This window comes from Etheostoma spectabile, chromosome 9 (assembly GCF_008692095.1).
Source record: "Etheostoma spectabile isolate EspeVRDwgs_2016 chromosome 9, UIUC_Espe_1.0, whole genome shotgun sequence".
In the NCBI taxonomy this organism is placed as follows: domain Eukaryota; kingdom Metazoa; phylum Chordata; class Actinopteri; order Perciformes; family Percidae; genus Etheostoma; species Etheostoma spectabile.
The window spans coordinates 22795383-22822816 of record NC_045741.1 but is presented as its reverse complement, the minus strand read 5'-3'; the positions used below and the strand labels follow the sequence as shown (position 1 = coordinate 22822816).

At 40.5% G+C, this 27434-nt stretch overlaps 2 protein-coding genes and 1 long non-coding RNA gene across 3 annotated transcripts in view; 1 reads left to right on the top strand and 2 right to left on the bottom strand.

Moving 5' to 3' along the window:
- spata6 (spermatogenesis associated 6) overlaps positions 1-3536 on the bottom strand; it is a 23616-nt gene extending 20080 nt beyond the window's left edge. Inside the window, 5 exon segments of the mRNA XM_032526877.1 lie at positions 493-617; positions 757-798; positions 927-975; positions 1846-1983; positions 3347-3536. Of these exon segments, the coding sequence (XP_032382768.1) occupies positions 493-617; positions 757-798; positions 927-975; positions 1846-1983; positions 3347-3430 (438 nt within the window). The 5' untranslated portion in view covers positions 3431-3536.
- Positions 1-12420, top strand: part of LOC116696120 (uncharacterized) — a 13571-nt gene extending 1151 nt beyond the window's left edge. Inside the window, exons 2-3 of the long non-coding RNA XR_004333627.1 lie at positions 7440-7442; positions 12247-12420. This is a non-coding gene — a long non-coding RNA (uncharacterized LOC116696120). The remainder of the gene's footprint in view (positions 1-7439; positions 7443-12246) is intronic.
- The window catches only part of agbl4 (AGBL carboxypeptidase 4), a 281610-nt gene continuing 258605 nt past the window's right edge, over positions 4430-27434 (bottom strand). The window contains exons 9-13 of the mRNA XM_032526873.1: positions 27009-27120; positions 15813-15965; positions 12889-13051; positions 5004-5097; positions 4430-4883 (exon numbers count right to left, since the gene is read on the bottom strand). Coding sequence (XP_032382764.1) covers positions 4778-4883; positions 5004-5097; positions 12889-13051; positions 15813-15965; positions 27009-27120 — 628 coding nt within the window. The 3' untranslated portion in view covers positions 4430-4777. The remainder of the gene's footprint in view (positions 4884-5003; positions 5098-12888; positions 13052-15812; positions 15966-27008; positions 27121-27434) is intronic.

Below are 27434 nucleotides of genomic sequence, written 5' to 3'. Positions count from 1 at the left end.
ACACACACACACACACACACACACACACACACACACACACACACACACAAATTAGATTGTAGTTAATTCCACAGTATCTACTAAAGGAGATCTAATTGATTTTATACAAATAAAATTATCCTAATTTTTTATAATGATTTAATGATTACATTTTTGCTGAATAACATACCACTGAGTAAACTTTATATTATTTATAGAATGTGTAATATAAAAGATATAGGGTTACATCCATATCTCTAATTTGCTGTTCTTTTTCTAAACATACATGTGATCAGTGATGTGATCACTTGACAGCTACTCAAAAGTTACTTTGACACTTCAGTGTAAGCTGGAGTATGTCCCTTGATAAATGGGTCTTATTGCTCAAACCTAGCCAATAACCTTTTTACTCCTATTTTGACTCTTAGTTCTTAGAAGTTTGATGAATATGGCCACAGATGTTGAAGGAGGATTCAAAAATGAAATAAAAGGAATAGATGGAATGCAGCCTACAGGAAAGGAGGAAGATCTCTTCATCAGTACTTCTCTCTCGGCCACTCCTTTTCTGGAGCTCAGTCTGGGACCAGGATACAGAAAATCTCTGCTGCTCTCCTCCATACTCGCTAGGACCTCACCCTCTAAAAATCATACACAGACAGACAGTAAACAGGACCACACACATAAACGCAATCCAAATTAGAAATCCTGTTTTTGCAGAGTAATGACTAGATACAGTGGGGACTTATAATGCCCATATGGCATCATCAGAAAGCATACCTGGAGGCACCAACTGAATCAGCTCAAAAGATGTTATGTCAGCTAAAAAGAAGGAAAGCACAAATAGACTGTGAGCTAATGATCAGTATCACAGCTAATAGCCTATAAGCTTGCATAGCAGAGAATTCAGAGCTAGGAGATGTGGAAGCAAATCCCAGATGGCCATTTACCTTCCAGGAGGTCAGCTACATCAGCAGGGTCAACAACGCTGGGAAAAGTCTAGTAAAACAGAGTACAGACGTAGCAAATCAATACTTATAACAAGATGAGGCAGACAGACCGGTAGCTAAACCTGCCATTCTCCCAAGAGAAAATTTGGCCTTTTTTATCAGGAGTTGGAGGGCTGCAAGTTAGAATCCTTAGACCTGTTAAAAAATTACCCAGTGGAAGCCTGCAGTGTGGCACGGTGGTTACAGTACACTTCTGCCTCACAGCAAATTGGCACTGCAGAGTTTGATTGCTGGTCTGGGCAGGGCCTGTCTGTGTGGAGTTTGCATGGGTTTCCTCCGGGTGTTTTGGTTTCCTCCCACCTACCATGCATGCTAGGTAACTAGGACTACAGTTACAAATTTGCTGACTGGCTTACACTGGCACATTCACAGAAATATTGATTAATGTGCATTGTCCTAATAAAATAAATAAATCGAAATCTTAGGCAACAAGAGAGGTCATACACACAAGGATTTGGGTGACAGTAGCTCAGTCCGTAGGGAGTGGAGTTGGGAACCGGAGGGTTGCCTGTTCAATTCCCAGAATGGACAAAAGTACGGATGCTGGTCTAGCACTGGCAGCCCACTCACTCTAATATCTCTCTATTTGTGCATGAATAGGTCCTGAGAATATGTGTGTGTATTTTAGGCCTATGTGTAGTGATTTCTAACATTTTAATAACCCCACTGGGGATAAATAAAGTATTAAATTAGTCAAATAGAAACAAATTAAGAGACAACAACTGCTAGGATGTAGATTTCTTGACCCTAACTCTTTACAAAATAAAAGTACAATGGATTGGTTTTTGTAGGAGCCAACACAAAGTCTGAGGCGCATCGTGTGTCTAAGTAATAGAGGGAACATAGTTATAATTCTCACCTTGACGAATACCATTTTGTGGTGGAAGAGTAAAGGGAATGCAGGTGGCAAACTGGGAGTCTTCCTGTGCTGGCCCATGATACACACACTGAGGTAGATATCGTTGTTTCTAGTCAGGAGCAATCCTGGACATGTGACCTGCACAGAGACAGGTCTGGCTTTCAGTTGTTTTTGTATGTATCCTTTACTGGCATATTTATTTGTTTTATGGCAAAAAAAGAGCCTCTTCTTGAACACAATATAAATACATTTAAAAATAACTTTTTCAGAAATAATTTAGCCCATCCAAAGATATGCATCATGTATCTTTGTATACATGATGACAGCAACATTGTGCTACAGCAACCTTAAAGTTTAAAATTTTAGTTAAATATCAATCCCAGTAGGTATTTTTCAGCAACCTTAAAGTTTAAAATTTTAGTTAAGTATCAACACCAGTAGGTATTTTTTTACTGCTAACATTACCACTTATCTTTTTTTTGTAACCTGCAAAACTAATTAAGTTGAATTGCTTTTTAATATACTAAGTGGAAATGAGATATGAACAAATCAGCTTCCAACCAGATGCATCCACAGGTGCTGCACAATAAATGAAACATAACGATATTACGACTTTAGGCTCAATATGTAAATGTAGGGGGGACTCCCTTTTAGTTAATGACTGGAGTAAGAAAGCAAAAAGAAATTGGCTACAGAAAATATTGGATGTGTCTTTTCGAATTGCAGAAATACAAATACTAGCGTAATAACAATTACAAATACCATTTACCATTTGCCCTGAATACCCACACAGGTGTTTTGAGTTAATCTGGTTGATTAGACCTCTTCCCAGGACTGTGTGGTTGTGTATACACCATTTTTACAGTATGGTATAGACTGATTGATTTAAGTCTCCTGTTAGCTTTGTTGCACCAGTTAGGGCAGAACAAGTGACAGCTTTAGAGTTATTATTCTCAGAGGTATAACTAATCATCAACAACAACTGAAATCACCTGTGTGTGTGTTTAGAGGCTTTAAATATAAGTTTACTTATTTGTCCTCATGTCAGCCGTTATAGAAACAAGCAAAACATTTTATTTTTTGGGTAACGTTAAGTGTTTAATAGTGATTAACTAGCTAGTGGCCAAGATTTTATTCTAAACCGGCTAGCTACGTTACATCATCTCTAACGGTCTGTACAAATTAAAATCGATCAAAATGGTTTAAAACAAGATTGTTAAAAGCATGCTTTAAAATATTCATGTTTAGGAGGATTTAGGAAAAGGCATTTCTGTGGAGCTATGTAGCTAAGTTAGTTAGCTAATTATTTCTACGACATTTAAACACATTTAACGTTAACCTACATGTTAAATTCATAGACAGTTGGTTACCATTAGCTAGCTAGCTAGTTAGATAGGGAACGTTAATAAGGACAGGGAGGATGTACCGTTAAGCCCGCTAACGTTAGCTAGTTTACGTTACCTAAGCTAACGTTACAGGAGCAGCGTCAGGAGGCACTTACTGTCTGAATGTCCAAATATACGGTACATTTCAGAGACTTGTGATGCACCTTAGAAGAGGTAAGTTTCTTCTTCATTGAAGCCATTCATCCAACTTTTCAAAGTTCGTTGTCATAGCTGCCAAACAGCAACAGGCACACAGGGCGGATGTACAGTCATGTGACCAACAAGTGACAAATCAAAAGATTTTTCTACACACGCACACGCACACACACGCACACACACACACACGCACACACACGCACGCACGCACACACACACACACAAACAAACACACCCACCATCTTAAATATGTATTTAAGTTCCCTAAAATCTGCAGTTAAAGTTATACAAGAATGATGTGGCATTATAGAATGATGTTACACTATAGTATGCAAAAGTTTTGTAAAGAATTTCAATAGTATTTCCACAGTTCAGGAAAGTTCAATCAACATTGTGAACATGAGCATGGACATGTATGAAAGTCTGGATCTCTGTTTGTACCATATCTGTCTCCTTCTGAGTTTTGGGGAATCTGTGTTTGACACTCTGTGTAAGTTCACTTCTGACTCTATAGAGCCTTTTCCACTCGCAGCTTTGTTATGTGTCTTGCTGGCCATGCCACCTCGGCCCAAATACTTTTCAGATATCGTGTTTTTTTTTTACTTCTTCTTGCTGGACTTTGTAGGCTCTGACACTATTTGGCCACACTTTGTAAAATACATAGACAGTATCAAACTCAATCCTTCACCTTTTATCTGAATACTTGTAGGGCCGTAAATCCATTTCCGTTTTCCCCTCTCAACCTCAAAATATCTCAGACATCTACCTTGACTGTATTAAACCATAGGTATAACGTATGACTTTCGAAAATGGCTGTAAAATCATCCTACATGAGCATAACGATATCTATAAATGCAAACAATGCAACAATGCACAGATAATGAGATTAAGATGTCCTTTATACTGTAGGTCTCATTTTTATAAATCCAATGATAATTAATCAGTATTCGTATTAGAGAGCAACAGGTTCAGTATTGTGATTAAGTGTTTAATGACTAATCCTAATACCAACAGAGAAAATAACATCATACTCATAAAATAAATCAGTAACAGCATGGAGGCATGCATTTATTTACAATTGATTAAACAACAAATAGGAGCAGTTAAATGAAAGGCCTCAAGTGGACTAGATGGGTAGTACCAGTCTGTCTTTCCTTAGCCTTCAATAGTCCACATTTTAAAGTCACTAAATAACCCAAGACAAAGCTTGTTCTGATTTTAGTCCTGCAAGTACCAGTCATCCCACTGTTACAAATCTGTGAAAATAAGTCTTTATAGCCAGGGAGACGTAGAGCTTTTAAAGGCAATGAAGTGTGAAGGATCCTCCTGCGACGGTGCTCTGTGTTTTATACATGCTCAGTCTGTGTCTGTCTGTCCGTCTGTCTGTTTGTCTAATGCCTGATACCCATGCTCTTCTCCTTCTCTCTGTCTGTTGCGTCTCTGCCAAAACCATTCCCCTTTCTGTTAACGTCGCTTGTCTGGGACATCACCTCAGAACTGGAGACAAAAAAATGGTGGTAGATGGTAGGTATAGTTAAAAAAACAAAATACAATACAATACAGCATGCAAACAATTTAATTTAAAATGTGTTTATTTCTAATGCCATACTGCTTTACCTTTGAATGTGAATAGGTCTGTTGTCCTTGATGAGGTTGTTGAGTTTGTAATAATCCAGGAAGGTCCGTGCCACATTCCTGCCCAGCTTTGTGTCTGAGGACAGGGAGTTAAAGCCAATTGTCTGTGGAAGAGCCTCAGCTAACATTGCTTAAACATTTCCTAGATCAGTGTTTCCCAAACTGCATGGTGGCCCCTTTAGAAAGGTGCAGAGCCCTTGCATTAAATTGTGACACGAAACTTAAAGCTGCATTGAGAATTAGCAATCATGATCGTAGTCAACAGGAATCATCAATTGGTTCCATTGCGCAACTGTTCATCGCAATCAAAGCCTCAACTGTGCGCACACAAACGCACTACATATGCCAACGCAAGTCCCTTTTCTCCTCTCTCTTTTGTAAATGAAATCAATAACTATTGCATACTTATTCTGTCACTGCCCATCTGTCGCAACAAGAAGCAACAAAAAAAAGCAACATGTTTTTTTAGTGAGTACACATGACTTGAGACAGACAGACAGACACACATACACACACACACACCAATCGACACATGCATGCATGAACTACCAGGGATACAAATATTAAATTATTGACTGTGTTTCAATTCCCTTTCCTGAGATAATAAAGTCCATGTTATTGTTTTATCAGAATCCAATTAAAATACAATTTAAAAAGGAGTTCAACAGAAAATGTCATTTATTGAATGTATTTGTGTCAAAATGACATTCATACTTTTTAATACTGTATCTAATAGGTATATCTGTATGACACATTCAAACCATTTAATCTCCACTTAACTTCTCACATGTTTTACATAAGGTAATATTTAAATAAAAAAGCATTCAAATCATCTAGTCTGCCATCACCAACACACCCAGCGAGGTACAGTAAATAACTAGTGACTATCAACTAGAGAAATTTGCAGTGTAAGTCCATCGCAGTCTGAATTAACTGAGGCTAAATCAACTGCGTTTCACTCAGGTCAGCCAAATGCACAATGCTGGTATGAATCACACAAAAACAATTACTTATACACAGAGGCCTTATTTAAATTTAGAGGTAAGCACACACATCCTTCCCCTGACCAATTGTCCCTCACTATATTAGGCACAATATCAATAACTTTAGTGCTTTTACAAAACAGCTGAGCGTCTATGAGTGCTGTTGCTAAGCCTGTGATCATTAGGCCAGCAGAGCAAGTAATGATGACAATCAGGGTCTAATGAATGAAGAAGTAGAGAACCACCGAATGCCAACAATTTCCCCAAAGACCAAGAGTGGGATATAGTAAATACAGATAAATAAGAACAATGTCGCTAACAGAAGTAAATTTCATCTAATCATTGAGAAAAACACCATCATTGTAAGCTGTCAATCTATCTATCCACAATTTTAGACACATGTCCATCGTGCTTATTCCATCATTCTCCATCTATACAGAATGTACATTTATACCGTTTACCTGACACAAAACAAACAAAAACATAAGGTTTTTTTCCTATCTCAAGGCATTGATGTTTAGCTACCTCCATTCTTCATCAGGCTGGAGCATGATGGAGCAACACAGAGACGTAATCTGTCACTTTTCCTTGTCATTACCTTGTTGATACTTAGATACAGCCTGCCATCCGCTGGACTATTTATCTGTCACAAACGTGTGATTGAAACCACTGGCATACAAAAAAAGATTTAAAAATGGATTCGGCCATTTTTATTTCTATTTTCCAATTTCTCTTAATGATAAAAAAAATACCTGTGCTACATAAATCCTGGTTGCTATAAAGGTGAACATCTATTGTTTAAAGCCTGTTAACTTGTTAACCATCCATTCTTGGTTTAAACAGGCTGTCTGGACGTAAACTTCAGGCTTTGTCATTTCTGAATCAACACATACTGTATACGAACAAACACAAACACACAAACAGGGTACTATATAACCCTAAAAGGCTATCATCAATAAAGACCTGGGTATACCTGTTAAGTAAGGCCTGTAAATATGCAACCAAACCCCTCTGTATTTAGTCTGTCACCTTGGCCTTTGAGGGTGTGTTTTTATGTATCTTCGGAAGTCTGAACAGGACTGCATTCTTCACTCGGCAGGATGAAGGCAATGCTCTCCACACGACTCCAGAGTCTATATTTACACCCCATCTGGATGTTTGTCTGTGAGTCCTGCATCAGGCCAGAGCCGCTGTGTGAGTGCGTGAGTATGTGTGTGCGTGCGTGCGTGCGAGTGTGTGCGTGATAAAACTACAAATGAAAAAACTTGAAAAAGGTTATATCCTTCTGAATCTTGCGTTTAATGCTAATTTTAATGTATAATGGTTATAAACAAGATTAAGAGTCTGTAGCCATGCTAGCAGGACAGCTGTGCTTTGACCTTAATGGTAACAGTGTTCTATTTCACAAAGACAATGCTAACATGCTGATGTTTAGAAGGTATAATGTTTATTGTGTTCACCATCTTAGTTAAGCATGTTAGCTGATTAATGATAAACAGGCTGAGGATGATAAGAATGTATTTTGTTATGTAGCCAAAGTATTGGACAAATTAAAAGTTTTAGCTGATGATGGCGCTTGATGGAAAGTCAAGTGATCACCGTTAGTATAGTTCATCATGAAAGGGACATGAATGTGTATACCAAATGTCATGATTGAAACATCACAGTAAAAGTGAAAACTTTGACCTGCTGGTTGTGCTAGAGAAATGGCAGGAGATCATCAATGTCATTAGGATTCAACCTCTGGAAACCATGGCCATCCATCTGAAAATGGTTGAGTCTGGACCAAAGTGGTGGGCCAACTAACTGGACAGGACAGACATTCATATGCCTAGCTGCTGCCATTGCTAAAAACAACACATATGATTTGACTGTAGATAGTTTTTGATCTGCTACTAGTTGTTTTGAGCTGATACACTGATATACACCTTCACAATCGTTCATATTCAAGGACATAAACACATACTCACATATACCTGTGTACTTTATACATTAACTCACTCCCCTTGTATTCTTGGCATCTTCATTCTGACCTCAGGAAAGTTTTTGGTGTTTTCCTTCATTCTCTTTCATCAGCAGAGCTCTGAGCCAGTCCTGAGCTCTTTGGCCAGGCACGCTCAGTGACAAAAATATCTTCCGGACCCCACCGTGCGCAGATGGCCGCTCAGCTTGGCTTGTCACGACTCACTGTCTATTACAGGAGGTTTTGTGATGGAGGGTCAGCTTCTGAAGGAGAACTTCATCCACGTGGCGAATGGTTGGAGATGTAGAGGATGCCCTGACTGCTGTCTGGCCCGTTGCCTGGGGAAACCATAGGTTCTGGAACAAGACTGCTGCCACAGCAGGAAGTGATGTGTGCGAGAGCCAGGAAACAGTTGGTGAGCTGTAGCTTGGATAACAGGGGTGGTGGTAGTGGAAATATTCAGAAAACATTCAGCTGCTTTAGTCCACATCGAGGCAGCCTCCTTTGAAATAACACATACTAATACAGACTAACACTGACAATAGTGTTAAATCTGAATCATCAACTTAACTTAATCTGAAAGCATTATCATTGTGTAATCATTATCCAGCTCCAGAGAGGTCAAGGCCTAACAGCCTGTTAGCATCATGCCTGCCTGTCACTGAAGTGTGTGAGGTGTATTCTTTAACATCTCGGTACACATAACAGTCTTGTCTTATCAATTGCAGGTTATTGTCATGGCTGAAGGGCACGCCAGCTTAGGCGCTGATGAGATACGTGAGACAAAGGAGATGGGGACATGACTTGTTTACTGCAGCTGTTTACTGTCAGCATGCCATTTAGCCGCTTTCACCGTCATGTCCCTTGTGCCTGGTCTTGGAAGACAGACAGACAAGGTGACGATCAGACAACAAGGCCCCCAGTGGTAAAATGGACAAGACACGTGGAGAATGCTGTCCAGATAGGACAGGAATTAACAAGGAGAAAAGAAAGGGGACATTCAAGCCATCAATACGGGTCACTGACAGGTCCTGTCACTGCACTGGCACGTAGGGAACTAATTATCAATGCTAATTAAGAGGCTAGTCAACAACAGCAATACAGAAAGGGACATTTTTGTCCCCAATAGCAATTCAGCAGAGTGAAAGACCTCACGTCTCATTGCCCACAGGGACAAGCTAGGGTTGATTTAAATCCCTGACAGGACAGACAAGCTCTGAAACTTGAGTAGTAAAATGGAATACGTGTAAGGGGGGCTTCTGTTTTCTTACAGTGTGCTCAAGCAGGAATACAAGAGTCTTCTGATACAAGCTTCTCTACATATGGGTACTGTTTTTATATTCTAATTATTGTGTTTCTTTACAATAGTACTTCTTTGATGTTTAGGAAAGACTGCTTTGTGTACAAAATTTAAAGAAATAAAAGCAATGTAAAACAAAAAGTACATAACAATATACACACACACGTCTCATTATGGTACATGTGGTTTTTAAGTTGTTCCTTATTACTGTCATTAATCCTGTAGGTATTCTATTGTTTTTATAAATGTAACAATCCAATGACAGCAGATATAAATATATATATATATATATAAAAATTAATATATACACACACACATATATGTGTTAATGATTGGAGGACGAACAGAAGACAGACACACGATAGAGGTTGTCCCTGCTGTTTCAGAGAAGAGGATTCTCAGCTTGACTAAATGATATAATGAGCTGTTATGTTCTGGGTGACGAGATGAGAGGAAAGGACAGACTGGAGGACAGTGGAGGACATGAAATGGAGGATCAGAAAACAAACACAGACACACTCCACGTTATCCCTTTTCTGAGCACCTTCAAACTGTGACAAAAGTCTCAGCTGTGAGAAAGGTTAAGATTTCAATTTTGGTGGCTACAAGTCACAGCAGTGGAGCAGGTGAGTCAGGAAAGATTAAAGTGTAAGGGCGGCATGTTTTGAAGGTGGTAAGAGTTAGGGGCCAAAGTTATTACTCATTTGTTTGTCATGTATTAGTTTAAAGGACTGTGTGTGTGTGTGTGTGTGTGTGTGTGTGTGTGTGTGTGGTGTGGTGTGGGTGGGTGTGTGTGGTGTGGTGTGTGTGTATGTGTGTGTGTGTGTGAATCAGGTGAGAAAGGTGGAGGGGAGGGGGTTTAGATGCTAAAGGTCTCTGTTGATGATTTGCACGCTCCATCGAGCAGACTGCTGGGGCGTAAAAAGCGACATGGTCGGTTCCTTCAACCTGCCTGACCTCAATCTCTACTCAACACCAGGTCCCTGTGCTGCTTGCCCACATTGTGGAGCCCCTCCTCCTTGTACACCTCCCCTTCTCACAGCCAAACACACATACACACACCCACACCTGCGAAAAAAAGATCAAGCAAGTCCTCCTACAAAGGCTGACTTTTCTCCTAATTTGGCTCTAGAAGAATTGTCCCCTCTGCACACACGTAGAGGAAGAAACATGGCTCCCCATTTCTTATCCTGCTTTGAGCCCAAACACAGTTTGTGTATCACCACAGCCAGGAACCTATCTCCTCAAAACAAGGTTAATTATTTGTTTGTGGCTGTGCCCTGTATGTATACACATGCCCTGGATTTCCATTTAGGTGACACTGCTGTAATGCAAAACTGGAGATGTTTCTGCATTAAAGTGATTAGAGGGTGTAGAAAACATATAGCACCGCACACGCAAACGCACGCCCACACACACACACACACACACACACACACACACACACACACACACACACACCATCCCAAAATGCTTACCCTGTATTTTCTACTACTTCTACAAATTTCCAATTATAAATATGTAGCATTAACCTAAATCTTTTAATGTGGGTTTGAATCAGAAATAATCTCTGGTGATTCAGACTGTGCCAGCGGTTAGCACTAGAGGGCACTAGGGCTACGTCTAGATCCACTCCGCCCTCCACCTGCAGAGTATTTGCACATACTTTTCATATGTAGGGTCCTTATCGCTTTCTCTAAATCCCTCTTTCTCCCTCTTCTCACTCACTCTATCGGTAAGATCAGACTGCTATCGGCCAGCTCTCAGGAGCTCTTCAGCCCTGAGAAGGTCAACTGAAGGAAAACTTCCTCCCATCTGGCTCCATTAGGGCACCTGTGACCTTCTGTTCCTGCAACAAATGTATGTGCGCTGCTGTGTGCGTGGTCATGATCGTAGTCGACAGGAATCATCAATTGGTTCCATTGCGCCACTGTTAATCGCAGTCAAAGCCTCAACTGTGCGCACACAAACGCACTACACATGCCAACACAAGACCCGTTTCTCCTCTCTCTGTAAATTACATTAAATTAATAACTATTGCATACTTATTTTGTCACTACCATCTGTCGCAACAAAAGCCAACAAAAAAAGCAACATGGTTTTCTAGTGAGTACACATGACCTGAGACACACACACACACACACACACACACAAGGATGCATGCACTACCAGGGATACAAATATTAAAATATTGACAAAGATTACTACAAAATCAAGTGTCTAGATTTCAGTGGGATATTGTAACTATAGGAACAATGTGTGTGTGTGTGTGTGTGTGTGTGTGTGTGTATGTGTTTTGTCACATTTTAGTCTTTGTCAGCTGAGCGCGTGTGTAATTAGCCTGATGAGCGTCAGACTGACAAATGACACATGAGGAGGGGCATGTTGGTTGATCTGATTTAACCCAGCACTTGCCGTTGCAGGTGTGAGAGACTTAGATTGAAAAAAATTACAGAGGGAGACAATCACGGAAGAATCACGCTGCAGAGTGACGGCTGCAAACCACAGACTTCTACCTGAAGAACACTATTGAAGACAAAGAATATTCTTGTTTTCCCAAAACACAACTTTTGTAAATACACTTTTTAAAACCTGAACTACCCCACCAAGTCAACGAGTCAACGAGAGACGCCGGAGCTACTCAGAATGTGAAGCGACTCGGCGCTTGGGTGTGTCAGTTCAACCTTAACCTTAACCTTAAACACAGCTTTTGTAAATACACCTTTTAAAACCTGAACTACCCCACCAAGTCAACGAGCACACAAGCACGCTGTCCCTCCTGATGACTGACGCCAGAAGGCCCGGCACCAGAACACAGAATAGGAAGCGACTCGTCGGCTGGGTGTGTCAGTTCAACGCAGCACAACCCCCGTTAGGTAGAAAATGATCCAATCATCCAGGAAAGCTTAGTCTTATTCTCACACAAATGTAACACGCAGGGAGAGAAGACAATATTGTTGATGTTTCCAGCTAGGATAGGGCTCCTGCACACTGCCTGCATGGCGTGAGCATGGTGTTTCTGTTGCGTGTCAGTTGCGTGGCGGCTGTCTTTGCACTCCAGAAACGTGTCTGACGCGTCATTGCTGCTGCTAGCCTTGTCTGTACACATGTATGTTTCCCATTGATAAAATGAAATAATACCATGTTCTTCAATTTTATTTTGTGAATATTTTTGTGTTTGGACATTTGTTTGCACAAATTTCGATATATATTTTTATATTTCAATTCCCTCTCCTGAGATAATAAAGTCCATGTTATTGTTTTATCAGAATCCAATTGAAATTCAATTTAGAAAGAAGTTCAACAGAAAATGTCATTTATCAAATCTATTAAATCTATTCATGTCAAAATGACATACAAGCATCGTTTAGTGTTCTGTTTTGCCTGGAAATGCGTCCAAACTTGCCTGTGGTGTGAAAAACAGGCGTCGGTCCTATTTCTAACATACATGCGGCTTGAACCGCGCCTGAGACATGCGTGTCACACAGGCAGTGTGCAGAAGCCCTTAGAAACAACAGCACATGACCGCTGTTCTCTACACTGTGATCTTTCTCTTCGGGGACACACTTTCACGCAGATGCATGTGTACGCTCACACAGATCAAATACATTTGAAGGATACATGTCTCCTCAGTGTATGGCACAGGAGCGGTGCTGCCAGCCGTCATGTAGCTGTAGAAGGACACCTCTAGAGTGTAGCAGTAGGATGTGTCATCAAGCAGGCCACCAAGGAACCGTCTACCAGTACCGGCCTTCACCACGTCCCGGTTAAAGGACGTGTTAGACTAGAGAAATACACAAAAAAACAGAGGATTTGGGTTGAGGTCTTTGTGTCAGCAAGCATCTTCCTTGTTACATCATCTTCCCTGTTAACGCTTCTTTAAGCATGACTCTGGAGTCCGGAGAATTTCCCAAGAGATCATTAGCCCAAACTATGACATGTAACCTTAATTACCTCTATGGATCCTGAGTAACTCTATAGAAATTAGTATGAGCCTCAAAATGTACTAATAGATAACTAATGTTTCCCAGGTGAAACTTTCCTTGAAAGTCTTTGAAAGCCTGAATCGTGGATTAGTTCTTACAGTATAAGAGAAGAAAATTCACACTTAGAAAAAACATATAGCTTTTGTTTCCCAGTTCATATATCACTGTACAAGTTGTTGTTTTTAAAATAGTGCAATTGTTCACTGGTGGAAATGGGTCTGACAACTTTTGTAGAACCCCAAAGTGACGATTGTGTTGGGCATACATGCTGAGACCTCTATAGCGTTAGTTTTTAAGGACTATTTTGTTTGACTTTTCTGGGACATAAAGCAATCACCGAAGTGTCATGCTATTATAATAGTAGTTTTGTACAACACAGTTCATACTATGTAGGATTGAGCAATCCTTTAGCATAAATATATGTAGTATGCAGAAATGTATTATTATTTCCACTGATAAGAGCATGATATACTGCAGGGTCTAGAGTCAGTCTGAGAACCAGCCTTTGACAAGCTAAATTAAGACAAGTCTCTTATTGCATTTACGATAAGAAATCCATCCATTAATATCTGCACGGAAACACCATACATCACAAATATTTGACTCACAGTTTATTTTGACCACATTTCCTTGTAGATAAATGAAAAAAACAGCTACTGTCAATATCAACTGACATGTTTTATCAGTGGAAATGCATTAGCATCCAGCAATTTGTCTCTCAGTAACTTGTGGTGGTAAGCCTCTCGAGAATCCAGGACAAATGATGAAGGGTACAGTAGCTTATTTAAACAGATTGACTTCATACAATGTCATTACAAGGCTGTAATTGGCTATAGCAACAACAACAAAAACTCCAGGCTATTTTGGGTTTCAGCATGTCAGCTATACTACACAAATATGATGCTGTCTTGGGAAGAGTGTGGAAAAAGTTTCTATTCACTGTCACTCCACTCTGCTGCAGTGAGAGTTGCCTTGCTGAAATGCAGACTTGGCGGCCACCAGTGGGAGTTTGCCATGATTGTGTTGTGCTGCTGCACTGGGCTTTAGGTAGTGCTGAATGGGCAGAGGGACAAAAGCACAGTGAGGAGGGAGATGACCCTTGGGCCAGCTGTCACACAAGCAATACAGAGAGAGAGAGAGAGAGAGAGAGAGAGAGAGAGAGAGAAAGAGAGAGAATCTCCTGTAAATAGTGTTTTTCTAGTCCTTAGTAACTACAGTATAGACACTGACCATCGGTGACATTTCCATACATGTGTGGGTGAACATCTGCCTCTCTGGCTTGTCTATGTATTGAGGTTGGCACTGGGTGTCAATGGGCAGTAAAAGGTTATTCTTTATGATGTGTGTAAGTGGTTCTGCTATGAAATGTCACCGTCACTGAGAAAACGAAGGTCAGTTGAAGTGACATGGGGCTGAGAGGAAAAGGTTTGGTGGATAATGTACCTGTATGCTAAAGGTGTTATTAGGTTATGCATGAGTGGCTTAGTGGAGGAGCATCAAAGTCATTGAATGGATGTTTTCTCCCCCATGCCCTTCAGTTATTTGCTTCTCTCCTCCATTCATTTCCAATAATTTCATTTCCTCCTTGATTTTCCCCTCCTTGCTGGCCTCAGTCTACACAGTTCTGTCCAAATAAACCCAGTTTCAGCCACCTAAGAGGGTGCTTTTGCAGAACACTTGCATTGCCCTTACAGAATATACTGGCCTACTTTTTACAGTACAGTTGTGTGCTTTGTAAGGACCTACACAGTGACTGCTATTTATGTTCTGCCCATGCATACAGTATAAATACCTATTCGTATTAATGGTTACATGTCTGAGAAACTTTTCAGTTCATCCGCAGAATTCTTTTTAAACCTGCAACTCACAATGTAACAACTACAAATAAAATTTAAATTTTAAATGTTATTTTTATTTTTATTACATTCTAAGTTTCCTCTTACTTGTTAAATTGGCTATACAGTATGGCCTATATTGACCATTCCCTTCTTACTTCAGTTCATACCTTAGATTCTCATGCATAATTTCCATTTATATTTTTCTCCTCAAGAACATCTGTTACCACTGCTGCTGTTTTGGCACACCAACATGTTACATACCTAATACTTAAATTCTGCTGTAATCTTTTACATAATTCATACCTTTTTAGATATTTTCTAGAGATCTTATCAATGTGTGTGTGTGTGTGTGTGTGTGTGCACATATCCCCTCCAATAATTTAACACCTCCTGTGTGTGTGTGTGTATTTGTGTTAACACTCACATGCCTTAGCAGCATTGCTAATGAACACATTCCTCACATCAAACCAACTTGGCAGGCTTTTTTTACACACATTTACACCTTGAAGGTGCCTGGTGCAACCAAGGTGTGTGCCACTAAGAGTGCAACAATTGGCAATTAAATGCCTCGCTGAACACCCCCGTACCAGTAGTTGTTGAGATATTATACAACTATTTCATGTTCTCTTTCTGAGCTAGCCCTGGGATTAAAGATGGGTGAAATTCTGCTCTTGTGCCCGCCTTTTTGGTGTGTTTGTGTGAGTCTGTTTGTGTGACTTACAAAGGAGAAGTCTGGTGCATTTTGGCACAACAGTCTAGGGAAGACAGCTTGTCTCTGGACGCGCTCCTCGTCCTCGAACACATTGCCGTACATGAAGCCATTCAGCATGGTGGAATGGGCATGGACATCAATGTAGAACTCCAAACTAACTCTCTGATGGAGGAAAAGAGGGAACAGATAGAACAGAGAGACAGAGAAATAGAGAGATGCACAGACAGAAGGTAAAAAAACAGCAGGTTGGTAGGGAATATGGTATATTTTTTTCTGACAACAGCAACAGTCCACACCAGAGTTTTTCCACTGGGATTATGGGGAGGCCTTTCTTTGCTGTGGTGAGACTGTGCTCGGGAGAGGCTTTCACACACGGGACAAACCCCTTCTGACACTGCAGACTGACAATATGTTTACTACCTGAAAGGAGCCAACCATCCACAGATAAATTCAATCAGACTGTCCTTCTGAAGGGCACAACTACAGGACATACATGGATTGTGAGCTGAGATTAATATGGTGTAAAGACCCACGCACACACTCTTTCTCTGACGTGGATGTCACACATTCATCACATACGTATTCATCAGGTTTATATTGGCTTCATATTGACTGTGTAATGTCTTTTCTCTCCAGCATACAGTGTGTAAAATGGATTTGATAAGATCTGTTTCTCTTGCTCAATTGTTTTATCATTCAATCCAAACGCACAAACACAACACACACGCACACACACTTTTATCTTGTGATACAAATAGGGAGCTTCCACTGACTTGACTTATGACTTATTTCCAATTTCTAACTTTAAACCTCAATCTGACATTCCTAGATGATGCAAGACATTTACAATCCAGGATGACTGAAGGAACCATTTCAGGTATTTCACCCATATAAAGGTCTGCAGTTTGGGAGGTTTGTAGTAAATACTGGAATTACAGTCTAAAAAAATCTGGTGCATTTCTTTAACACCATTCCTAAACCCTACATTTAAACTAGTCAAGATCTGAAGTTCAGCAAAAATGTCTTCCCTTGGGAAACCTCACTTCAATAGTCTTAAACTGGTTCTGACAAGAGCAGGAATACCCCCCCCCCCCCACACACACACACACACACATGCACACCTTCCGACCCTTAACTCAGGATCAGCACCAATCCCTCCTTTCTGCCTCTTCTATTTTATCACTCCATTCTCCTCTTCCTGGTTTTATCCTTTTCCTCTTCTTTTTCTTCATCCTCCTCTTTATCTCCCCTCTCCGCTCATTACACATTCAACACCACACCTTGTTCCCTGTGGGTTGTAAAGAGGAGGAGAGGAAGGGAAGAAGGAGAGGATAGAAAAGGAGAGGGAGAGATAGTGGGAGGCAAGGGGGAGGGAGTGAGAGCAGAGAGAGGGAACAACAAAGACGGACAAAAGACTATGTGAGAAAATGTTGCATATAGGTTTGTAACTCTGTGTGTGTGTGTGTGTGTGTTGTGTGTGTGTGTGTGTGTGTGTGTGTGTGTGTGTGTGTGTGTAAGTGTAAGTGTGTGTGTGCGTGCATGCATGCGTGCGTGTGAGAGAGAGAGGCAGAGGGGCAGGGAAAGAGCAAACAAAAACATAAAGATGGGGTGCAAAGAGAGGAAATAAGTCCATAAGAGAGAGTGAAAAAGAGAGAAAGACAGAGAGAGATACAAAGAGTCATAGAGATGTATGTAGAGAGGTGTAAAGAGATTGACAGAAGAGAGAGAGAGAAAGAGAGAGAGACAGGGAAGCGGTGCTTGGGCGGCCCGGCGACGCAGTGTGCCTGTGTTTGAAATTCCGCTCACAGCCAAAGCAATTTCCTGGCGGTGGCTGTGCTGTCAGTTGCTTGGCTGGCTGGCGGTGAAATATGGTGGCTGGGAGTCGGCCGCTAGCAGCCCCCGACAACCTGATGGATGGAGCCCCAGAGGAGAGGAACAGCAGCAGGAGAAGGTGGAGGAGGAGGGGAGTAGAAGAGGACAGTGCATGGGAGGAGGGAGAAATAACAGAAAAACAAAACAAAAAAGAGCAAGAGTGAAAAAAGCTAAATGCAGCCAACTGAGCAGTATTGGTAGACAGAGGGAGAAATACATATAGAGACATAAAGGGAGAGTTAGATAGGGGATCAAAAGAAGGGGGGAGGGTAGATAGAGAAAGAGGAACAGGGAAGAGGGAGGAATATAGGGGAGGGTTAGAAAGAGAAGGGGGTAGTCTAAGAGGTGAATCCAGGTCCATTAGGCAGAGGAAGGAGGGTGGAAGGAGTTCCAACCAACCTGCCAGGGTCTAGATGAGGGAAACCAGCCTAATAATCACCTGGGTCTGAAGGACATGATGGCTAGGAAGAGGGAGAAGAATAAAAGTAGGAGGATATAGAGGTGGATAAATTGGAGGAGGGTGGACAAGTAGGTGATCAAAAGTGGCAGATTGCTTATAACAGAGGCTAACGGGCTGTTACTTCTTTATTTCTGTAATTAAAATTTTAATTTATTAACTCAGTTAATTACTCAGAATCTTCAGACGACAAGAAGCTGGATATATCTAATTTCAAACCATTGACGTTAAATTGCCAACTCCAACTCTTTTGGGAATGCTTTCAACAAGACAGCTGCAGTGATATGCCGGAATTAACCCATAAGTGAATTTGAGAGATCAGACATTTATTTTGTGAAATGTTAAATGGGGTCGAGGTCAGAGAGCAGTTCAGTGCAGTACAGTCCTTCACGCCAAAATTTGGTAAATAGAGCCAAATTGATTGGTCAGTTAATAGATGAGTCCATTGATCTGTTATTTGGAGCATATTCAGAAAAGCCTTTATTCATGGATTTCGCTTTGTGCAAGGGTCCATTGCCATGTTAAAACAGAAAAGGGTTGTCTCCAAACTGTGGGCACAACATTGGAAGCACACTAAACACTGGACTAAAATATCATTGTATGCTATAGCAATAAGTGTTCACTTAGTTGGAACTAAACCATGAAAACAGTAAGTGTCCACAATGCTTGGCCAAAAATGTATGGTATGAATGGCCAAATGTATGTTGACACCCTTGACCACATACCTTTGACCATGCAGTGTGTCATGTATGAAAAAAAATGTGCCAAGTATCTAAGCAACCTGATATAGATATATATCATCTTCATGAAATGAAATGAAATCCTCTGGAAGAAACCTGCACAAATACAGAGAGAGCATGCACAGAAAGAAGGTGAAGGACCTACAGCCACATCCTGTTTGTTATGGGTAAGGACACAAACCAGATTGAGTTCAATTTAGACTGTTCCTGTCCTGATTCTAACCAAGAAAGTTTCACCTTCACAGCTTCATGTGAAGGACAGCAGAGGAGCAACAGGAACAATAGTATGTCAGCAATGGAGCCCCCACAATGTCATGTCCAGGCTTACTAAAATACTTAGTTAATGCCCCGTCAATCAAACTGAGACGGTTCTGAAGGCCCCACCACTGTGATTGATGCTTCAATTATCAACCCGCTCTGACCTCCAGAATTGTTCATTTGAAATTGTAATTAAGCAATTAGGGGCAATTAAGAAACAGAGACTGACGAATGAAAGTCAGAAGACAATTTGAGAGAGAGAGAGAGAGAGAGAGAGAGAGAGAGAGAGAGAGAGAGAGAGAGCAAGCTGTCCAAATTAAACCACTCAATGAGAAACAAAAGCCCCATCTTGCTGCAGAAACTCCAGGGAACTCTCAACTTGTGGTGAACTTGCAGCGGCCGCAAACAGTTTAGTGTAAAACCCAGAAGGTCAAAAGAATGAATTTTGTCAGACAAGTACTTATCTTCTGCATATTAATTAGATCAGGGTGCTGGGGTGCGATGAGGGCTGTAAATGCCGGGATCATCTTTACATGGAAAGGAAAAGGAGCTGATTGAAGCAGGATTACAAGCTCCTGAATAAAGCTCCTGGCATCAGCAGCATACCTTTTGAGAAGAAGGGAAACGGCTGCTTGTTCAAGAGAAGAAAGTTGAGCTTACTTGCCATGTAATGCGCATTATCCAACATTTAACTATTGGCTATTATGCCTGTGGGAGGAGTGACACAAGTTTCTCCATGTGCCAGATCCAATTAGGCTTTGAAGTGGGCAACAGAAAGCAGGCCTCTGATTGGAGGCACGCTAGTTGACTGTTCATTTAGCCCCACCCCCTTTAATAATGTTGCTATGGCTGTCAAGCTTTCTTTTTCTGCATACTTATGCAGTTTACAATGATAACATTGGCGGATAAATTACTCAAAACTCCTGATAATGTTCAGAAAAATGTGTCCTTGATTTCAGAGAGAGGCAGACAAAAGCAGGCTTCTCGTTTACAGCTGGCAAATGTTGATTTTGTTGGTGTCACTAGAAGATTTTATCAGTTGTAGCTAGCCAGCTAATTTCACACTAGTCTCACGAGTTGATTGAAATGATAACTCCTGCTGACCTTTGATTCATTTTAAGGAGATCCATGTGAAGGGGCATCCATTTGATGGCCACATACATGATATCGTGCTAAAAGACTGAGGCTAAAGCTGCATGTCCCAGGCAAAAAGTTAATGATCCACGTGAAAGACATGGGATTGCTTAAAGTAGAGTGAGACTAAGTAAACCTCCCTTGATCCAATAGAACTGTTAATGTTAGCCTGTACTACTGTTTGTTTTTACTTACACTGAAGCCCATTGGCCTTGGAAGTAGCACTGTGTTAACAAGGTTAACAGGTAGCAAACATGACTGTAAGCAGTATGCAAAATAGCCGGACATGCAAATGTTTGTCATGATTCTTAATTAATTCTTAATATACAGAGTATCGATCTTAATAAGGTCCAATATTTATTAAATGACTTCTCAGATTTTCAGTTTGTTAAGAAAAAAATCTGAGTATTTACAACCATAACATACTGAACATAAATTGACATATTACTTATACACATTACCAACTTTTAAATTGTTTTTGAAGTGTCACAATTCTTACCGTTTGACAAACTAACATTTTTACTATTGTTGTTTCTGATTTGGACAGATGGATTTGTGCAACTGTGTCCGCATCAAACATTTATATCTAATCTATCTGTCAAATTTCCTCAAACTAAATGGATGGAAAGAAGAACTGTCATATCACCTATACACTGTAAAACTCTAGCCAACATTTCATTAGTTAGAGATGCCAATTCAGGTTGCGGGGGCACATGGTCAGTGACCCTCTAATGATGTAGCAGTGACAGAACATGGCAGATCGCATGACCTGCTTCATGGATGAGAGTAAATGACACAAAATTCTCCCTCCGTCTGTCTTCGTCTCGTTCATTGTCTACCTCCCCCCTCCCTCTCAGTCTGAACGGTGCTCTCAAATTGATGGCGGAATTTGTCTGTTTATGAACACAGAGGTGACTTGTAATCAGCCTGAACGGGCGCAGGCAGCCCTCTGCTTCGGGCCTGTTAGTGCCACATAAGCTGCCACATCTGTTGAGAGGGCCTGCCACGAGAACAGGTGAAGGGGAAAAAGGGGTAAAGAATGGAGGTATTGAAACAATAATTTTAACATAATAATTTTAAATAATTAAGATTAGGGAAAGACCCTAAGCTAAGTTGATAAAAACGCACACAAACTGCCAGAGTGTAAGAGCTTTATCTGTATCTTCCTGTGAAAAGCAGACAATTCAGTTTCCTACTGAGGGAGAATAAAAAGAGGGATGATGGAGGGATTGAAACGACACAGGGATGATGGGGTAAAATTGTCCGTAAATCTCAGAAATAGATCAGAAATGGTTGGCTGACACCAGAGGACAACGCACATGGAGAAGAGAGACGAGAGGGAGGCAGAGAATAAGACAGACAGATCTTCTGCTTCACACAAACAGTACAGTAAAATGCAAATCTGACTATTGCACAAAGAAAGAGAGACGAAAAAGAGTGAGGCTGTAGGACACACAGAAGTGGGCCTTAGGTGCAAAATCATGGATTCTGTGACAGGAACTAATACATTTGTTTTGGATAGAAAAATAATTTATTAATATTAAAAAAGGTCAAAAAGAAGCCAAGGTAACAGTGACCTCTTTGTCATCTTTAACAAATTATCCAAAATGGCAGTGTCCAAATGGTGGGGATGTCGACCAGTGATGAATGCTTCTGGTAATCAGCCAATCACAAAGAATTCTTCTCCTGCTTTTGATAAATGAGCTGGAAAAGCAACGCTTTAGGAAGGAGATGGGTCCATTTGTTTCTTTGGTCTCTTTTCCTTTTTTTCCTTCCTCTCCATTTCTCTCTTTTCAAAACAAACAACAGGGTAGCTTGGGAACAGATTATAGCTTCTTGCATCACTGACTTTTTCAGCCATTTTCCCTGCTGACCAATGTTCAGCTGCAGATGGTAAATGATGGAATTTTATGAAACAGCTTGCGCAAACTTGCCTTCAGATGGATGGAGAGACGTTTACAGCCAGCTTTGGAGCATATACTTAGTCACCATTCACACAATGGTTAACTTGATCACACCGCTATTTTACATTTCACATTGTATTTATTATGTGAAGAATATGGGCAAGCTCCCTTTAAAGCTAAGCAGTTATGGACTCCCGGAGGCTGAAAAATAAATAAACTCACTAACAGAATTGTTGATTTACTAACAGCTGAACATCTTGGTCCTATGGTTCACATGGTATGGTAGCAATTCATTGCTCCATTACACCACCAGTAGAAACAATACAACATAAGCATCCCAGTGAAGTCCTCTTTCTTGTCACCTGATGGACATAGCCAAATATTCACTCCAGTAACTGGCCCACAAACTCCTACAAGACCCAAGGTTGAATAGTCTAGAAGAATAAGTCTAGTATGTATAAATATATTTTCTATTGTTAGAATCAACGCTTCCCCCTGACTAATAGCAAATATAAATAACTAAAAATAAAAATAACTTTTAATTGGTGCACTGCTAATCAATTAATAAATATAAATAAATATACTTTTTGCTGTGCATAACTGTTACATATCTGCAACTAGTCTCTCCTGATTGAACAGCTCAGCGTACATCCTTTCAGGAAGACCTAATTTAATCAATGCTGTCTTCCTTAATAGAATCTGCTGGTAGAGGCGTTCACTTTCCTGCTTAACCAATCAGAATCGTACACAAATTGCAACGGCTAATCACAGAGTAGCAACCCTGCTTTAAATAATCTGTTTCTCCCTGTGCTATTCAACTGTCAATACAGGCAAAGAGCGCAACTTCCACCTCCCCTTCCACCTCCAGTCATCCACTCCAGCTGACCTGGTCCGGAGCCTCCTTCGGTCTGGACTTTGGGCTCCTTAGTCGCTACCACCGGTGTCTAGATTCCATCGGGGTTCTGATGGTTCTCTATCCCTATATAGATATCCGAAATATTCGTATAGCGATGGAGTCTAATCGCCAAAGACTTTGTACATTTAATTGAGTTGTACAATAAACTTCATTTGCATATCTGGAAAAATGTCTCTCCTGATTGAATTATTGTGTGCAGCCACAGCCTGATATAGCTAGTGACTCTGTGCCATAGAACTCTATTGTTCCAAAACTCTTAAAATACATGAAAGAGCCATACTGTTGAATGAGGTGACCCAATCCATTAATTTACTTATCTGCTTAATCGTCATTTTATATCGGGAGGCTGTGGAGAGTCTTTGGGATTCAACCACGTACTGTAGGCCAACAGATGAGCTGAAGCCGAAAACTGCACAGAGCCGTAGAGAGGGTGTTGATTCTCAGTGCAGCCCTGTCGCCTAAAATTAGGTTCCAACACAATTAAACTGCATTCTCAATCATGTCTCCAGGGAAATACATTTTCTCTCAGATAACGTTTGTTTTTGATGTATCACAAATATGTTTCTAACCAAAGTCCGTTGAGAAGGTCAACTGTTTGTGTACTGCGTGGCACCAAAAGACAATGTTGAGTTATTTTAATTTTTGTATGTTAGTAAAGTTAAAAAAAAAAAAAAAATTACATATTTTGTCCCAAACCATGATCTTGTCTTAGACCTAATCAATTAGTTTTGTTTCAATTCACAACTTTAACCACGTGTTTAAAACTGCAACTGTTTCCCAATGTGCGCCCGCACTGGTACGAGGACATGTTGAAACATCTGGGAGAAAATATGTTACCCCAAAAATGTTATTGAAAATGCAGTTTTGTTTCATGTGAATGTCAATTTTAGACATATACAACTCATATTAAATAACCTCTGGTTTTGATTTAATTTCCTCTGAAGGGGAAAAATCTGTTATCATTTCCCTTTCTGCAGGCTGTTTGTTGTAAGAAGTGATGAATGTATACTCTTGATGCCAAACTGTAACTGTATGTACTCTGTATTCATATAATATAACCGTTCCAGGCGAGCTGGCTGATGGGACTTTAAGTCATTGAATTTAAAAGATAATTTCTAGTTCAGGACAGAGTTTGTATAAACACTACTGAGTGCAAATGTTCTAAGCAGTGTTGAATTTAAATACAAATATTTGTCAAATAAAAGTTTACAGCTATCAATATCAATGCAGCTTAGATTGCTCTTGCAACAAGCTTTGATTTAAATGCCACTTGTCTAGAAACTAACAGACAGTTATTGAAGTTATTGCCTGAACAGAACAAGGAAGCCATTTTACCAGCAGAAAGAGAGTGCAGCTGAATTCACAATGATGGAGAATCACTTTGGAGTGACGAGGATGTCTATCACAAGAATGGTTGATGGGGTTTTAAACTGAATGGGCTCCTTTGTGCAACAAATGGCAATGTGACTTTGAGTTATGATGCCTCATCTGTGAGTATCTAAAGTAGTGAAAAAATTGTGATGATGGACAAAACGTCAGGGTCAGATTTATGTACATAAAAAGCAGAGGAAAACTTCACAGCACCTCAAATTAAATTCACCTTCTGTATTGGTTTTACTGATAATAAGGCACGTACCTTAAGATTACTGAAACTTGAAAAGACTAAACAGCCCAAATATGATGACTTATTGACATCAGCATACAGTTTTTACACATAGTGAACCACACCGAATCACTGTAATTAGAGTTGTATTACTAGGCAATCACCCAAATCATGCAAGGATATGAATTATCATGTGTAATGATACCTAGAGATGCACATTTATCAAAAACACAATTTAACTTCCTTGTTTCTGCTGTAACCAGGATTTTCTGTCAAGCCTTATAGACACCACAAAGGGACTTCATTTCATTTTCTAAAGTTATGATCATGTCTTGAAGTTATCAGGTTATAGGTCTTTAGTAATTTTTGCAAGTTTCATAAACAGTAAGTATTCAAACATAATTGCAGACTGATGCCTACCAACATATTTTACTTAAAAGTTAAAGCTGTAACTTCAAAAGATAATAACAACCTCAATTGTATTTTAATGCTGGGGTTAGTTGTTCTTGGGTTGATTCCAATCAGTGTAAGAGATGGATTATTGCAATATTTTGTGAATGTAGAAAAAATTGAGAAAATGTAACTCTGCCTTTACCGATTTAACTGTGCTTATGAGAAATAGTCCATTACAAATTATTGTAGTCTACAGGAACACACATTGACATTTACTGTGTTTGTCCTGTTATAGCATCAACATCAAGACCAGCATTCCTAACACACTATTACAAATTTAACAGCAAGCAACAACATTACAATGAAAAACAAGGGCTGTTAATAAAGCTATTTTAGCTGTCTTGTGGCCCTCAACCACCTGTGTGAGAGACTTGCTGAACCACTGGGAACTGTTCTCCACACTTCGGCTTGCATACCTGAATAGATTTTCAGACACACAAACGTCATAAAGTATAGGCCAATGTCTTTCTCTGACAAATAATTGTTATGTTAATGTATCTGTGTTTGATTCAGAACTACCTTTACTTGCAAACTCTAGATTTTAGGCACAATTGTAGGGTACAGTATGAAATATCACCTTAAAATTGATATTGACCTCCCATTACAGCTTCCTCTCAGTCTCCTAGTTTGTAAACAAATGACCACACTGAGTTAGCAGCTAATATATGGGTCATATATGCTAGTTTAGCCCAACTGTTCTGCTGCTGATCTCCTGTTAATGGAGTCCTCCAGCGGAGCCCTCCAACCCTGGTAACCTCATTAGACACTGTGCCCGCTGAGTGAGATGAGCATGAATGGAGGGCAGCAGCACAGGGCCTCCAGGCTGCAGAGCTGGCATTGAAACTGGCATCTGGGAACCCCAGACATGAGTAGTGTGTCTGATGGGATTAACTGGCTGTGGCGAAAGAGAGAGAGAGAGAGAGAGAGAGAGAGAGAGAGAGAGCAAGAGAGCGAGAGGGGGGGGGGGGCAGAAAAGAACAATATATACGTATATATATATATATATATATATATATATATATATACATATATATACTGTATATGTTGGGAACAACTCCTCTATATAATGGTGTTATTGTAACTTAATTAATTTATTGTGTATGCGTCTGACAACATTTGTTCGTCTGTGCATTGCAGTATTCTCGTTGTGGGACAAGAGAGTGTTATTATGTGTATGCGTGTTTGCTCAGGGTGAGTATGTGTGTGAGTGTGTGTGAATGACAGGCATGAGTGGATCACCCTGCCATGACAGAGTCTATCGATCAGTGTGTCAGTGCCGGGGGAAAAGGTTAATCTGCCCAATGCCAGCCCTGCGCCTCACCCCATCTCTGGCCTGCCCTGCATCCCGCCCTAGCCCGTTCCCTCTCTTATCAGGATTAGAGGAGTGTACAAAAGGGCAGAGTATTCCCAGGACACACACTGACCTTCAATAATCCCACCAACCTGCCCCTCTGCTTATAATTAACATCAGGAACAAAGAGAGAAATCCCTTGCCTGGCTGTGTAGCGTTCCTCTGACTGAAAGACTAAAACTGGAGAAGGAAAAAGTTACAGTAGAGTTAGAGACTAAAAGCATAGAGACTTGCTTCAGTAAAATGTTTTTGAATGGCCAGGAGAGCCGAGCTGACATTCTAGGGTGATGACGAGCCTATCCGCGCTCCCCAGTGCACACACCCTAAACACAGCTTGGAGGAACATGCTGAACCAAGCAGGGAGTCAGAAATTGCTCTTGGGACATTGCTGTGTTGAAAAAATGTTGAACACAGTATGTAGGACGTGTGCATATTTGTGTGTGTGTCTGTGTGTGTGTGTGTGTGCGTGCATGTATGTGTGTGTGCTATGTGTATGCGTGCATGCTTGCTCGCTCACCGGGTCTTGGTTCATCTGAACTATAAGTTGTTTGACAGCGTGCAATGTGGGGTGGGCCCATGGAGAGGGATCCTGCCAGTGCCGATTCAGGTCGAAACCCATCAGAGAACACCTGTATACCCCCCCATGATGCGATGTGACACATCGGATCATGACATTGTTAGCAGAAAGAAGAGTACATGGCATTCACAGTCAATGTTCGGACAGTCAGTTAAAATGACGGAGGTTAAAAATAGTGCACTATATAGAGGGTATTCACGAAGCGTCATCAGACCGGAAGTCGCCATATTGAAGGTACTCCACATCCAAACAGAGCGCAGGCACTACAGTACATCCCAAGCGTCACCAAAGAAAATGGTTAATTATTGTTGTACCACTAGGTCAGATTTAGAAAAACACTTGGAATATTATTGACTTCCAAAAGTT